The following is a 16,013-nucleotide window of genomic DNA, read 5'->3' on the forward strand; positions in this document are numbered from 1 at the left end:
CAGTGTAGTTCAGATTAATACTAACTCAATTTAAATAGTACCTAAAATCTTTGCTCCAGTATACCTTAATTTCTACCTCCTCTATTGTAGTATCATACTATTATTTTCATACAAATTGCATCTTTATATGTTATAAACCCATCAACACATAATTATTTTTTATGCAGCAGTCTTTTAAAACAAATAGGAAAAGAAAAAAGTTAGAAATAAAAATATCTTTATACTGCTTTCATAATACCTATGTAGTTATATTTACTGCTGCTGTTTATTTTGTGTAGATTCAAGTTAGTCATCATTCATTTCAGCCTGAAGGGCTCTTTTTAATATTTCTTATAAGGCTACTGACAGATTATTTCAGTTTTTGTTTATCTGGAAGTGTCTTAATTTCACTGTCATTTTTGAAGGAGAGTTTAGCTGGATGTAGAATTCTAAACTCAATTATTTCTTCTTGTAACTTCTTTTTTTTTGGTGAGGAAGATTCACTCTGAGCTAGCATCTGTTGTCCTTCTTCCTCTCTCTCTCTCTCTTTTTTTTTTTTTTTGCTTGAGGAAGATTAGCTCTGAGCTAATGACTGTTCCACTTTTCTCTATTTTGTATGTGGGTTGCCACCACAGCGTGGCTTGACAGGTGGGGTAGGTCTGGGCCTGGGATCTGCACCGAGCGCACTAGACTTAACCACTACGCTGCGGGCGGGCCTCTCATAGCCTTTTGTAGACTCATCTAAGTAGGTGACTGTGTCAGCTTGCAAATTGAGAGCATCTTACTTCTTCCTTTGTAATCTGTGTTCACTCTTTCGTCTTCTCTTTCCCTCTCTTTCTCTTCCTTACCCGCAAGCCCCCTGCTTTCTGCCTTATGTTACCGGACAAGACCTTCAGTGCAATGCTGAATAGAAGTGGTGAGAGTGAACATCTTCATCTTGTTCCTGTTAGTCAGGAGAAAGCATTCAGTGTTTTACCAGAAAATACGATGTTAGCTGTTGATTTTTTGTAAATAACACTACTACTAGGAAATACTTTAAATTATCAATTCAAAATGTGAACCTAAGTTCATTCCTTGGGAGGAAAGTAGGTTGAGAACAAAAAGCAAATAAAGATGCTTTCAAGTCACCGAAGGTGTCATGTAATTAAATGGGAGTTTAGGAAAATTTAGTCATTGTCTTCCTAGTGGTTAAGCACTCAAAATACACTTCAAGTTAGATGTGTTATACTTAATCCAGGATAGTTGAATTTCCCTAATATTTGTTACATTCTTTCTACTTCTATTCTTATTTCTTTGTTTTAGTAAATAAAATTATAGTGTCACTGAAATTGTCCTCTAAATCACATATATTTTTATTCTGCATGAATTACTCACAATCTGACATATTTCAGTATATTCTCTTTCAGCTTCCCAATGAAAATAAATGATCTTTTAACAACTTTTAATAAAAATGTTGAAATAATGAACTAAACTTAAGGTCATATTACCATTAAAATTAGAAGAGAATGTATTTAAAATGGCTGGTATTCTGAATCCAGCATCTTTTGCCCATCACCTGAAGACGGATGTTCTCAGATACACCAGGCAATGGCAGGAGATGCCTGCATGTTTTCACGGGACATCGCCTACCTGTCTGTCTGAAGTAATCCTGGTTTTGAGCTTGCCTTTTCACTCTTGTTCAAGCATTACAAATTATTCTCCACGTGAGGGAAAAACAACACTATAATTCAGATAAAGACTTTAGAACTTGAAATGTATTTTACATAAAAATGCTCTTGTTCCAGGTGTGTCTCATTTTACATGAGCATCCAGACTTCTGTCTAACTGAGTTCCTTTCAAGGTTCTTTTCCATCAAGGAAAGTCACCTCTGTTGCATTTTTACCATTCTTGCAGGTGTATAGCCTAGAAATATGCACAGATCTGCTTATTTGTCGTGTCTCCTCCCAGGGGAGAAACCAAGTACACTTAATTCAGTTCATGTACAGATGTTAAAGGGGGTTGAAGAGTATAGGAAATGTAAAAGGCTAATGTTTATTGGAAGTTTAATTATGTTTTATAACAACCAGGTGGCTAGATTTATTCCAAATATTTGTTGAATGAATAAATGAACTAATTTGCTGAAAATCTCTAAATTTTTATCTCAAGTCCTGATCTGTTGTATTCTACTTACCTAGAAAATCTATGTGTAGAAACCTTGCTACCTCTCAGAGCCATTCCCTTCTTCTTTATGAAAACAAGCTCTGTTTCTCAGCTCTCCCATTTTGGGGTAAATGCATTCTCCAAATTTCCTAGGTTCAAAAATTGGTTTTGAAGAATGAAAAAGACAGTGTTCTTTCACATCGTTGCCATCATCTTGCCTTGTCGTAACAGCTTCTAAATTTTCAGTGTCTCCTCTCCGTATCAATCTAAGCATTACCAGATTGCTCTAGAACATTGCTTTAGTCATGTCAACCCTTCAAGTGTCTGCGGTGAACCCTTGACAGAGGAGACCCCAGGTCTGCTCTCTGAATGGCCTTCAGGGTACTGCACAATCTGTCCCTTTTTGTCCTGTCTCGCCTCGCTTCTGACCCTTCAACAGCAGTGACAAAGCACTTATTTGATATGTGCCAGGCGATATCTCAGCACTGTTTTAGGTGCTTTACCTATATGAGATCATTTAGCCCTCAGGATGACTCTGTAAGTTGGGTACATCATCAGGCCATTCTACAGAAGTTAAGTTACCTGCCCAAGTTTATACAGCTTGTGTGTGACAGAGTCAGAATTTGAATCCAGGTAATCTTGTTCCAAGAGTCTATACTTTTAACTCCTCTGCTGTTCTTCCTTTGAGTAATGCTCTTCTTTACTTAGTGAGGTCACTCTTGCTGTTTTTTGTTTTGTTCTTAATATGCCTTGCTTTTTTGTCTTGTTATTTCTCTCTTCCTTTCATATGAGAAATTTTCCCAAACTCTTTCCACTGTTAACCCACATTTCCTTTTTATTTAGGTGTAATTCAGGTCCCATAAAATCAGCCATGCCTATTTCAGCCCACAGGTTTTTCCCCTCTAAATTTCTGTAAACTCTACCACAATGTTTTAGCACTTTTCTTGTTGGCTTATACTCTGTTTAGTGTATAGGTTTTATTTTGACCACAAGATTTTAAGATTAATGTTGTCTGAGTCTTGATGCTTTCTTGGTTCAGTTCCTTTCCATAGACATTTGTAAAATGTTAAATAAGGTTAGTAATCCTGGTTCTCATCCTGATTCATTGGGAAACCCCATGCTTCTCTATCTAATCAGATAAATTTGTGTTCAAATCTCAGTTCTGCCTAAGTGTGATCTTAGGGCAATTTTGTTTATCCACCTTTTCTTATTTCTAATTTCTAAAATATAGGAAAGCATATCTACATTGTGGAGTTGTGTTAGGTATTAAGGATAAGATATGTAAAGCATCAGCTCGGAGAGGTCATACAGCCTGTGGTCTGGACCCTTGTTATATATATTCTATCAACAGTTTCCCCATCTCCTCATGCCTACACGTCCCTTAAAAGATCTCTGCTCATGATCATCCTTACAGCACAATCAGTTCTTTCTTCTTACAAGGCCTGTTTTATTAGTGTCAGCATTACCTACCAATTTGTCCAGTCTGGAAATAAGATAAACTATTGTGTCATTTCCATGGTTCCTTTTAGAACCTGTCTTGTTGAAGGCTCTTCTGTTAGCAATCTGCTATCTTCTGACTTACTAGCTGTTTATAATAACAACCCAGCAGTCCCATGTTTCTTTAAAACTCTTGGTTAGGTGCCACCTGGTCCTCATAATTCAGTTGCAGTTAATTTGTTGATTAGATGTAAAATATTTAGTGCATTTGCCACAATTTGAACTCATAGCTCAGATCAGTCTCCATAAAGAGGCAGATTGGCAATATAATTCAGAAGGCTTTTTCATACAGTTTTTAGTTTTGATGTCTGTTTTGGAGTTTAGGTTTGTTCACTGTGCGTGCTTTTCCTTCATGAATCTTTGAGTTCTCTGCTGCCATCTGACTCCTTGTGTTTGAGGTTGCGTTTTATGAATGTGAAACCTTGCACATGCTTACTAAATGATTTAGGTTGTATTTCTGCCTTATGTGTTCCTAAAAATACCAGCTGCTGCCTAGTTAAAAATGTAATTTAATTTGACTGACACATGAGTTTTATAGTTTATAAACACAATATATTTTCCTTGTTTGTGTTCATAAGCCTGTTGGTCCATATGTTATAGTGTTTCTTGATTTAATCTCATTGCTTTATTTTAGAAATCAATAAAAACAACAACAAAAACCTTGGCCAAGCCTTCTTGTTAAGTTTTTTAAAACATGTTTCTATTTTTTGGAATTCACACTTGTGCTCACAGAATTCCTTCCTATTTTAGTGGTTTTCTAAGTCTTCTATTTTAGGAATTTTATCATTTTGTTAGCAGAGAGCAGCTTTTGATATTGATACAACTTTGTATTGTATTTATGGAAACAATTGCATTTTGGATGTGTGAAAGAATCATTTCTCCTCAGTTGCTCGGTGCTGGTGTAGGAATCTCATGGCTAGATGTAGTTACACACATAGCAGATTGTTGTAAATCTATTCATTTATATTGGTGGTTCTTAACAATTTAGGGGTCAGAAAGCCTCTTGTAAAATTGGTAATTGCTTTGTCCCCTTCTTACCAGAAAAGTTCACTCGTAGATAACTGCAGGAGACTTAAGGACTCCATAAGGGCTTGTTTTGAAAATGGAATTGGTACATGTATGCATAAGTATAATGTAAGCACTATATAAGATCTTTAAGAAAAATGTGAAAATACTGATAGAAATACTCTAGCAGGAAGCAGTGAGGTGGGTGTTTGGGGACAGCATGTGGAACGGGGCCGGCTTCGTGGAGATAATGGAATTTGAAGGCCTGATAGGCATTGAGAAGACAAAACCTGGTCCGGGCAGAGATGTTAGCATGAGCAAAATAGGGAGGCAGGAAAGCAGCTGATCTGTGGGGATGTCCCTGAGTACTGAGGTCTCCTTGAGGACAGTGATTGTTTCTGATTACTTTTGAGTCTGCTCAGTGCACAACACACAGTACCTCACTCATTATGTAAACTCAGTAAATACTTATTGAACTGAACTGCGTTTTTTACTCTTTATCATGGTTCCTGAGACCAACCTTCTCTGTGCCCTAACATGTTGTATCTTTGCTCACAAATATATATTTTGCAGGGAAACAAGTTAAATCATATAATTTCAATGGCGCATGTACATTAGTTGGCTTAAAAAAGAAAGGTGCAACTTGTTTTATATTAGCAGAGAACAGCTTTTGATAGAGAATTTATATTTCTTAAATTGTATCTCTGGAAACAGTCGTTTTTTGGATGTGAAAGAAACATTTCTCCTCGGTTACTTGGTTAGCCTTTTGGGAGCAGTTAAAATGATCATTAAAGCATCAAATAAACGAATAACAACCCCAAGCAAGTATACTTCTGTTTAAATAAACGCTAAGTGAAGTCTGTACTGCTATGGTAATAAAATGAATAAATGATAGATTAATATATAAGTAATAAATAAGAAATAGGGCTTAGAAACTATAATATCCTTCTTGAAAGGTTTTTTTCTCCCCTTGGAAAGTGGTAATATCTATGGGGAAGAGACTATGGGAGCTGGCATTTTCTCAATTTTAGTTGGATAACAAAATCCACCTAAAAATAAAACATGCACACGTAGACACAAAATGGTAAACTTATTTCTTGACCTTTCCTTGCATGACTGCAAAAGATTCCTAGTAAGAGTTTTGTTGGCCGGTTGATTTTCTTGCCATTATTCCTAACATTAGAGCATTAGGTCCTATTTCAGTGAACTATTTATGCTATTTTAATCAGTTTTAAAATAAGTTTCTGCCTAATTTTCTCTCTCATCTTTATAACGTTATAACATGAATTATTAATTTAAGCACATATTTTATACATCTGTTCACTCAAGTAATATTTGATGAGTGCCTATTCTGTGTCAGGCTATTCCATAGATGCTATAGAAACTGGAAAGATGAACAAAATATTAATTCCTTGAGGCACTCTTATCTCCTACAAATTCAGTTTTTTTCAGTGATAGGATAAAATTATTCTAACTAATCTACATTCTCATCTCTTTTGGAAACCCAGCTTGCATTGTGGGGTGGTTTTAGAGAAGTGAAGGGTACTGTAGAAGAGAATTTTACTCTGTGCGAAGCAGACTGGCCTGACCGGGGTTGAATATGTGAACCTCATTTCTCTTACCTGGCCTTCAAATCAGAGTCTGTCGAATACCCGAGCCTTCCTTTCCCTCTTGGGACCTCGACTCTTTGGGCTTTCCTTTATCCTTTGGAACTTGACTCAGATTTTATTTTCATTAAATTACAGTAGAGTTTTGAATCATTATAATGCTGATAACTAAAACAGAAATAATGTCAGACCTTCTAAAAATTCTTTTGAGATTAATTTTCCTGTTTTTTAGAAGTATAAGTATAAAGAAACACTTTGAGAGACTTATCACTGTGTGATGGTCATAAGGTGATATATTTCAAGAGTTTCTTACCATATTAAGTATTCAAAACTATATATATATATATATAAACTATATATATACATAGTTTTGAAAGTATTCTAAAGTATTTCAAGTATTCAAAACAATATTATAGATATATTTTCTTACCCTATTTTCATTTTGGTTTAACCAATATATAATATGTAAATAATGATCTGATCCTTCATTTGTAGCTTATTTCTGGGTTTATTTTTATTTAAAACAGATTGGGTTTTTTGTTTTTTGGTTTTTTTGCTGAGGTAGATTCACCCTGAGCTAACGTCTGTTGCGTCTTCCTCTATTTTATAAGTGGGTTGCCACTGTAGTGTGGCCACTGATGAGTGGTGTAGATCCATGGCCCGGGAACCTAACCTGGGCTGCCAAAGCGGAGTGTGCTGAATTTAACCACTAGGCCACTGGGCCGGCCCCCCCAGATTGGCATTTTTAGAGTGAGGTGTGTTAACATGTTTGGGTACTTTTCAGATCTTTCGTGTAAGAAAATTCTGCCACACGTTTAGCCATATTCGTATGGTGCGAAGGTTACTATTTTGGAGACTAGCTTTAGCAAAGATTAAATAGCTAGATGGAACCAAAGTAAGAAACTCAGGCTGGAAGTATTTTTAATTCTTTCAAAGCTTCAGAAAGGAATTTTAAAGAACATGTTTGATGATGAAGCTAATAATAAGAATAGCTTTTATTTGACTCATTTCTTTGTGTTAGGCATGGTATTAAGTATTAAAAAATATTTTTTACATATGAGAAAAATACTGTGTCATTCTCATTTTAAAGTTGGAGAAACTGAGGATTAAGGAAGAGAAATAATTTGCCCGAGTTTATCCCACTAATAAGTAGTCGAGGTAGATTGATGACTCTTGAGCCCAATCACAGCAAGTCTCTACGTCTTTAGAACCAGACAGGTCTAATGCTTTTGGGCCTTTTAATATTTTAGGTTGGTTCCCTATCCTTTATTTGCTTCTTGTTTCACTTAATGCCATGAATGAAATCGAGAAGATATCTAAAGAAGTCCTTGATAATCACTTGTAAAACATCCATTATGTTTCAAGAACACACTTGAGATCTATTCTTATATATATACATAATCTCGTCCTTAGATATATGGTGTAGACTTGATTTATGTTTGTTAAAGTTGAGGGACTTTGTGACAAAGCACTTTCTTCCTCAAATCTTGACTGTTTTCTGACTTGCAGGTTTTAAACGCGCAGAGAGCAGGGTACAAAGCAGCCATAGTGCACAATGTGGATTCTGACGACCTCATTAGCATGGGATCCAACGACAGTAAGTACAGGTATCACTTTTCTTCTCTCCTGTTTGACAGACCTTTTGAAACTAAAACTTAACAGGATTTCTCTTCTCTCATTTTCTAAAAAGCAAAATTTCTTCTCTATCAGAAAGATAATTCCCAATTCTTAACCCTCTCTGGACAATTTTATTCACAATAGGAGTTGCATTGACTTGTTCTTTTTGGAACAGTGAGGTTTTTGTTTGTTTGTTTCACCTACGTGTCCCCTTTTAGAAGATGTGTTAATATTTTAGTAAAAACCAAAGGGAAACCAAAGCTTTAAATAGAGATAAACATGCTGAGTAAAGGATGCCATTGAAGAATTTTTGTGATTTATTTAGAGATTCACGACAGTAAATTTTAGGATATGCGGATATACTAAGTAGCCACTATATTCTTGTGAAATTTCAAAGCTGCATTCTTGTGCTTTTTTACTCCTTTTGGTTATTAGCCCCTTAACATACATTGGCATGCCTGTTGTTTTTCATTCAAAATGGGAATATCTTTCCTTACTCTCTGCTAAATATTAGCTTATAGGGAAAATGAACCAATTTTAATGAAATAACTGGCTTTAATCAGACAGTGATTTTTAATCCGTATGCGTTCACTTAATTTAGTGAGAATGCTAAAAAGTGTCTTTTGTTACGTTAATGAAGGGACTTTTAGATCCCAAGTAAGGATGGGGGGGCCACTTGCCAGGAGAATCAATCATGTGATTAGAGAGTTAGAATTTTCAGTCCTATACCCCTGACCTCCCGGGTAGGGGAAGGACTGGAAGTTTAATCAGTCACCACTGGTGGCCAAGGGTTTAATCAGTCCTGCTTTTGTAATGAAGCCTCTATAAAAACCCAAAAGGAAGGAGTTCAGAGAGCTTCCTGGTTGGTGGACACGTGGAGGTGCTGGTAGAATTGCACCCTGCAGCGAGTGTGGAAGCTCTACACCCTTTCCACATCCCTTGCCCTCCTGTACATCTCTTCCATCTGGCTGTTCCTGAGTTACATCCTTTCATGATAACCAGTGATCTTGTAAGTAAAATGTTTCTCTGAGTTCTGGAGCCACTCTAGCAAATTAATTGAACTCAAAAGGGAGGGGGGTTGTTGGAACCCCCAATCTATAGCCTGTTGGTCAGAAGCACAGGTGACAACCTGGAGTTGCAACTGGTGTCTGAAGTGTGAGGCGGCAGTCTTGTGAGACTAAACCCTTAACCTGTGGAATCTGATGCCGTCTCTGGGTAGATAGTGTCAGAACTGAGGGGAATTGAGTTGTTTGATGGTATGGGGGAGATTCTGCACACACACATTAAAAGTTGGGTCCAGAACTTAAAATACAGTGCCAGCATCCATGATTAAGTATTTTATTTTTGTTCCTTTTTTTTTGAGTACATACGTAACCATAATACGTCTTGCTACTAGGTTCCATTGACTCATATATGCAAGAAAGAACTTGGAACAAAGAGCAGACATCAAGCTATGGACTGATATACTACATTAGGATGTATTTAGGACTTTAAATAACTACATTCTCAATAGGAAGTAGTTTGGATTCCTTGACCAAAAAAATCTTTTTATTGCGTAATACAGTGTTTTTTGTTGTTGTTGAGTAGAACTCTTTTCCTTCTTGTGATATAATCTGAGGAAAAATTACAATGTATAAAAATTACAACTTAGTAATAAGTTCCTTAGTTAATTTCTTTATATTTTAAATGATTTTAATCTTCTAGCTGATTAAATCATCATACTTGTAGAATGCATAAAGTATCCTTAAGAGGTTCTAGCATTTCACAGAAAGTTTGACAACTGCTGCTTGGGAATTAGAGGAATTGATGAAGGGATTTTACTTACCAAATAAACTAGTATTGTTGGTATTTCAAAGTTGACATTTTTCTTCTCCTTTAACTATGTCCCTTAAAAAAAATATCATCCCACGTGATACCTTCCAGGTCAGTGACTTTTGTGACCTATATTCATTATTGGCAAAATGGAAAGCATAGACAGTCTAGAAATAGACAGGCCTGAGTCCATATCCAAACTCCCACTTGTATTAGCTGGTTAACTTTGAGCAAGGTACTTACTCTTTGCATTTTGTTGAAGGCCTGAGCCCAGAGTTTAGCAACCCTCAAGACCTGCTCGAGGGTTTTGGGTTGAACAAATTGATTAGTATTTGTAAACTGTTTACTCTTGTGACATGTTTCCACTAAAAATTTTGCAAGCTGGAATTGTACGTTCCCTTTAGCACCTGTTTTGTCTTTATAAAACCTTTGTAAAACCATAAAACCTTTTTGTGTTACTCATGTCAGTTCCTAAGGAAAATGTGCTAAATAGTCAAAGTAGCACATAACCATATAATCCTGCTGTTGCCATGGAAATGTTCCAATTGAGTTATCATATGTTGAAGAGTGCTCAGAATTTTAGTTCTTGACTGTGTTGCTTGTATTACTGCCTGTGATATTTTACTCTGTCTTTGCGTGTGTGTGTGTGTGAACATTTCGTATATCCAAAGACACAGGTTGTAAAGATCTTTACCATTTTCATCTTTGCCGTTACTTGGTACAGAAAAAGAAAGCGTGGATTGATTAAAAGAGGCTTATATCTCCGCCTTTTTAGCTTAGTCCACAGCCACAAGAAGTGCTGCACACGTGCTCCTAAGAGCAGAGGTTCTGAAATCTGGGAGCAAGCGGAAGTTTTAAAAGGCCCTTGCTGCCGACATTTTACATGAGCAATGTGTGTGTCTTTATTTCAGCTAGGACATGGGAGGTGTTAAGTCAGTGAGCCGATAATGTGTCATCTTCGGGAGGCAGCAGAATGTGATGGGGAAAACACAACTTCAGACCCAGGAAATGTGGGTTTATTCCAGGCTGGTTAGTATACGAACCTAACCTGTGCCCTTGGGAAAGTTACCTAACTTTCTGAGCCTTTATTTTCATCTGTAAAAGTGTGAATAACTTCAGTTTTTACTGGACCTGATGTGGTTGTGAAGAACATGAGAGCAGATGCGTGAGAAAACCCATGCCACGGCGGAGTGGGAAGAGCCTAGATTAGGAATCAGAGCCTTAAGTTTGAGTCTAAGCTGTGCAAGTTCCTACCTGTATAACCGGGGCAAGTTATCCATATAACTAGGTTTGTTTCTTCTTTTTTCCTTCAACAAATATTTTTTGACAGCCTCCTGTGCATCAAGCACTGTTTGAGGCACCATGCCTAGAGCAGGGAATGACTGAGTTTAAGGCTCTGCTCTCCTGCCTTTCATTGAGGTAGCAGAAGGCAGTAGTTGAGAGTGTGGTTTCTGGATACTGCCTGCCAGGGTTTGAATCCCAGTTCTACCACTTACCAGCTGTGTAACCTTGGGTATGGTACCCACCATCTCTGTGCCTCACTTTTCTGATCTGCAAAATGGGGATGATAATAGTAGTACTCATTGGGTTGTTGTGAGGATTGAATGAATTAAGACATATACAGCAGCTAGAAGACTGCTGGTTCTTAGTAATCATTTAATGGTTATTTAGATATTATTGTTATTGCTGCTGGTATTATTATTGCATTCTAGAGTGGGAGAGGAAATGAACCCATAATCAAAGAGGTATGCAAATGTCAAGTAGTGATAAGTGCTATGAAGAGAAACATGTTCAGCTAAAGGGGTAATAGGGATGAGAGGAGGGTGGCTATTTTAGATGGGGCGGTCAGAGAGGGCTCCGTGAGATTTCGACATTTGGCTTCGGTGTAAAGTGAGAGGCTGAGCCACGTAGGTTTCTGGAGGAGGAGTGTTCCAAGGAAAGGGAACAGCAAATGCCAAAGCTGGAAGATAACGCATACTGGGTGTTTCTCTAGTGACATTAAGAGGGTTGTTTTTATTTCTCTTTCTGAGAAATGAGTAATTTTTACAAAGTTCTTTTTTGTTGGCATTTGAGTTTGGTTTTGTAATATAGGTATGAGAGTCAAATTTTTTAAGATACCAATTAAAACACAAAGCTTTACCACGAACTCCAGGCTTAGGAGGAAGTAGAAATTTACCCAGCTTTCCTCTCCTAAGCCCTTTCTCAACTCCTGTCAGCTCTTCACTCTGCACAGCCGTAGATGTGTGGTGTTATTTTTCAGACTGTTGTAAAGTGGTCTTTTCTTACATTCTTTGGCTTACACTTCTCCTGGGAATGGGTATGTAAAAAAAAGCTTTTTCACTTAGGAATTAAGTTATGTGTACAAAGAAAACTTAAAATTTCTTCCTCTTCTTCCTTTTTTAATAGTTAATTATGTCCACAGAGGAAAAAATCAAATGGAAATATTAAAAATAATTACATCTTAATCTCATACGATTATTGAGATAATACGGTAATATTTATATGCAAACAGCTTTTGTTATTCTAAATGTAATAATGCTTCTGAACCACTTTGATGATGGTGTAAATCTCCAAGTGGGAAAATCAGTCCTTAGACAATTCGAGTTGATTCTAATCGTTTCTACCTGCGTTTGCTGCTATTAGGAAGAAAGTTAAGTTGATTGTACATTAAGTATGGGCTTTTGAGAATAATTTCATTATTGTTTTATACAGTTGATGTGCTAAAGAAAATTGACATTCCATCTGTCTTTATTGGCGAATCATCAGCTAATTCCCTGAAAGATGAATTCACATATGAAAAAGGGTAAGTAATGGATATAAAAAATAATCATGTAGCTTAAAATTCTTCTTTATATTAGGGTAGAATTATATAATACTAGTTATAATCAAGGTCATGTTTTAGAATGAACTCTACTGTGCTAAATTATTTCTTCTTAAGTCATGATTTTAAGACTTTACTATTTCCTCTGTGTATGATTACATATTGAAAATATATTCATGCTAGAGAGGTTGACACCTATGTTGCTAAAAAGATAAAACTTTCATTTTTATAGTTTAATCAAACCATTAGTATTTACAGACAATGTGATTTACATTCCTGTGACACTTTAAGCCATACTTGTATTTTATTAAAAAGAAATTTGTTATTTTATAGACACAGAATCCAAAACAGTGTGTTAAGTGGCGTTTACAACGATAAAAAATTTGTTTTCAAGTTTAAAAATTTTATTTGCAATAAAAACTTCCATATGGAATTTCCCCTAGAAATCTCATTCCCAAGGTGACATACAGACTGAAACTAACTTAAGGCACTGCTGTCTCATCTCACACTGAAAACAGCACAGCTGACATTTGAGAGCTTCTTCCGTGAAACAGCCCCAAGTAATCGTGGGCAGGGACAGGTTTTTGACTAAAAGGAACAATAACAACAATATTAATAATAAAATATTTATTATGTAATATTTATTGAGTATTTAGCAAGTATCAGGCTCTCATGAAAGCAAGACTAATATTTGTTATCCATTTAATTCTCACAACAACCCTCTAGAGGTTATTATCATCTCTTATTGTCTACATTTGCCCAAAGAGGAAACTGGCACAATGAAATTCAATTATTATTATTTAGGGGGGGAAAAATCCATGAATATTTGAGTTTGAAAATGCATAAAAAGAAGAGGGAAAGATTTTCCGTTTACTGTTTTTGTCATTTTCTCTGTTCAGTTTTGATGTTTAAAATATTGTTCACGTATTATATACTTAGAACATCTTTATTAAATTAGGGACATAATTTTGGATGTATTAAAAATAGTTATGCAAGATGCTATTGGTTACCCATGTTTGTGTAGTTAACAGAAGGGAAAATTAATACTTGGTTTTACCTCAATATTGTTCCCTTAGAAAAATTCGAATTAGTATGTATTTTAAAGAGTCCTTTCGTTTTTAATTATAAAATCATACCTTTTTAAGTAGTACATACGTGCTGATAAAATATTGAAAAATTCAGAAATATAAAGCATTTAAGTGAAAGCCCCTTTGATGCTGTTCTCTTAACAACAGCTACCGTTTAAAAAAAGCTTTTAATGTTTTCCGTATTTGAATGTTCACATTATTACTGATAACGTGCTCATATAATAGAACCATACAATACACGGTATTTTGTAACATGCTCTATGTACTTTATATTTAGCCCCATCCATGTTAATACAAGTCCACAAAGTCCCTTATCCCAACTCTTAGAGACAGATGTATAATGGGATTGAAAAATTTTCAGACGTTTAAAAGTTATGTCGCAAATAGCATTTGAGGCAGCATCCCATAATCAAACAAATTCTATATATCTGCAATGAATGTCTGAATATTTATCATGTCATTTTAGCTCAGGTTGACTCTCAAATGAATTGCAAACATTATTTATTTTTTTTTATTGAGTTCATAACAGTTTACATCAATGTGAGATTTCAGTTGTACATTATTTCTTGACTGTCACCACATAAGTGCTCCCCTCTACCCCCGTGCCCACCTCCCACCCGCCTTCCCCTGGTAACCACTGAACTGTTTTCTTTGTCCATGTATTTGTTTATATTCCACATATGAGTGAAATCATCTGGTGTTTGTTGTTCTCAGACTGGCTTATTTCGCTTAGCGTAATTCCCTCCAGGCCATTCCATGTTATTGCAAATGGGATGAATTTGTCTTTTTTTTCTGGCTGAATAGTATTCCATTGTATATATATACCACATCTTTATCCAATCATGGGTCACTGGGCACTTGGGTTGCTTCCATGTCTTGGCTCTTGTGAATAGTGCTGCAATGAACATAGGGATACATATGTTACTTTGGATTGTTGATTTCAAATTGTTTGGGTAGATACCCAGTAGTAGGATAGCTGGGTCATATGCTAGTTCTATTTTTGTTTTTTTGAGGAATCTCCATACTGTTTTCCATAGTGGCTGCACCCGTTTGCATTCCCACCAGCAGTGTATGAGGGTTCCTTTTTCTCCATAACCTCTCCAACATTTGTTATTTTTAGTGTTAGTGATTATAGCCATTTTAACAGGCATGAGGTGGTATCTTAATGTAGTTTTGATTTGTATTTCCCTGATTATTAGTGATGTTGGACATCTTTTCACGTGTTTATTGGCCGTCTGTATATCTTCTTTGGAAAAATGTCTGTTCATCTCCTCTGCCCACTTTTTGATCGTGTTGTTTGTTTTTTTATTGATCAGTTGTGTGAGTTCTTTATATATTATGGAGATTAATCCCTTGTCAGATATATGATTTGCAAATACTTTCTCCCATTTGGTGGGTTGTCTCTTTGTTTTGATCCTAGTTTCTTTTGCCTTGCAGAAGCTCTTGAGTCTGATCAGTTCCCGCTTGTTTATTTTCTCTTCTTTTGTTTCCCTTGTCTGAGAGGACATGGTAATTTGAAAAGATCCTTTTTAGTTCGATGTCCAAGAGTGTACTCCCAATACTATGTTCCAGCAGTTCTATAGTTTCAGGACATATCTTCAAGTCTTTGATCCACTTGGAGTTTATTTTTGTATATGGCGTGAGGTAGTGGTCTACCTTCATTCTTTTGCATGTGGCTGTCTGGTTTTCCCAACACCATTTATTGAAGAGACTATCTTTTCTGCATTGCATGTTCTTGACACCTTTGTTGAAGATTAGCTGTCTGTAGATGTGCAGTTTTATTTCTGGGCTTTCAGTTCTGTTCCATTGATCTGTGTACCTGTTTTTGTACCAGTACCACGCCGTTTTGATCACTATGGCTTTGTAGTACATTTTGAAGTCAGGGATTGTGATACCTCCAGCTTTGTTCTTTTTTCTCAGGATTGCCTTAGCAATTTGGGGTCTTTGGTTGCCCCATATGAATTTTAGGATTCTTTGCTCTATTTCTGTGAAGAATGTCATTGGGATTCTGATAGGGATTGCGTTGAATCTGTAGATTGCTTTGGGTAGTATAGACATTTGAACTATGTTTATTCTTCCAATCCATAAGCAAGGAATCTCTTTCCGTCTTTTTAAGTCATTATCAGTTTCTTTCAGTAATGTCTTATAGTTTTCATTGTATAAGTACTTCACCTCTTTGGTTAAATTTATTCCTAGATACTTTATTCTTTTAGTTGCAATTGCAAATGGAATTGTATTCTTGAGTTCTCTTTCTGTAAGTTCGTTACTGGAGTATAGAAAAGCAAGTGATTTTTGTAAGTTTATTCTGTACCCTGCAACTTTACTGTAGTTATTAATTATTTCTATTAGTTTTCTGATGGATTTTTTTGGGTTTTCTATATATAAGATCCTGTCGTCTGCAAACAGCAAGAGTTTCACTTCTTCACTCCCTACTTGGATTCCTTTTAT

General features: G+C 36.0%; 1 protein-coding gene across 2 annotated transcripts in view; it reads left to right on the forward strand.

Moving 5' to 3' along the window:
- The window catches only part of RNF13 (ring finger protein 13), a 157,887-nt gene that overhangs the window by 80,919 nt on the left and 60,955 nt on the right, over positions 1-16,013 (forward strand). The window contains exons 5-6 of one of the 2 annotated variants that reach the window (XM_014838564.3): positions 7,737-7,824; positions 12,369-12,459. In XM_014838564.3, the coding sequence (XP_014694050.1) occupies positions 7,737-7,824; positions 12,369-12,459 (179 nt within the window). Of the gene's footprint in view, positions 1-7,736; positions 7,835-12,368; positions 12,460-16,013 lie in introns of both variants that reach the window. The other variant, XM_044755249.2, reaches the window with a different exon arrangement.

This window comes from Equus asinus, chromosome 21 (genome assembly GCF_041296235.1).
Source record: "Equus asinus isolate D_3611 breed Donkey chromosome 21, EquAss-T2T_v2, whole genome shotgun sequence".
Taxonomy (NCBI): Eukaryota; Metazoa; Chordata; class Mammalia; order Perissodactyla; family Equidae; genus Equus; species Equus asinus.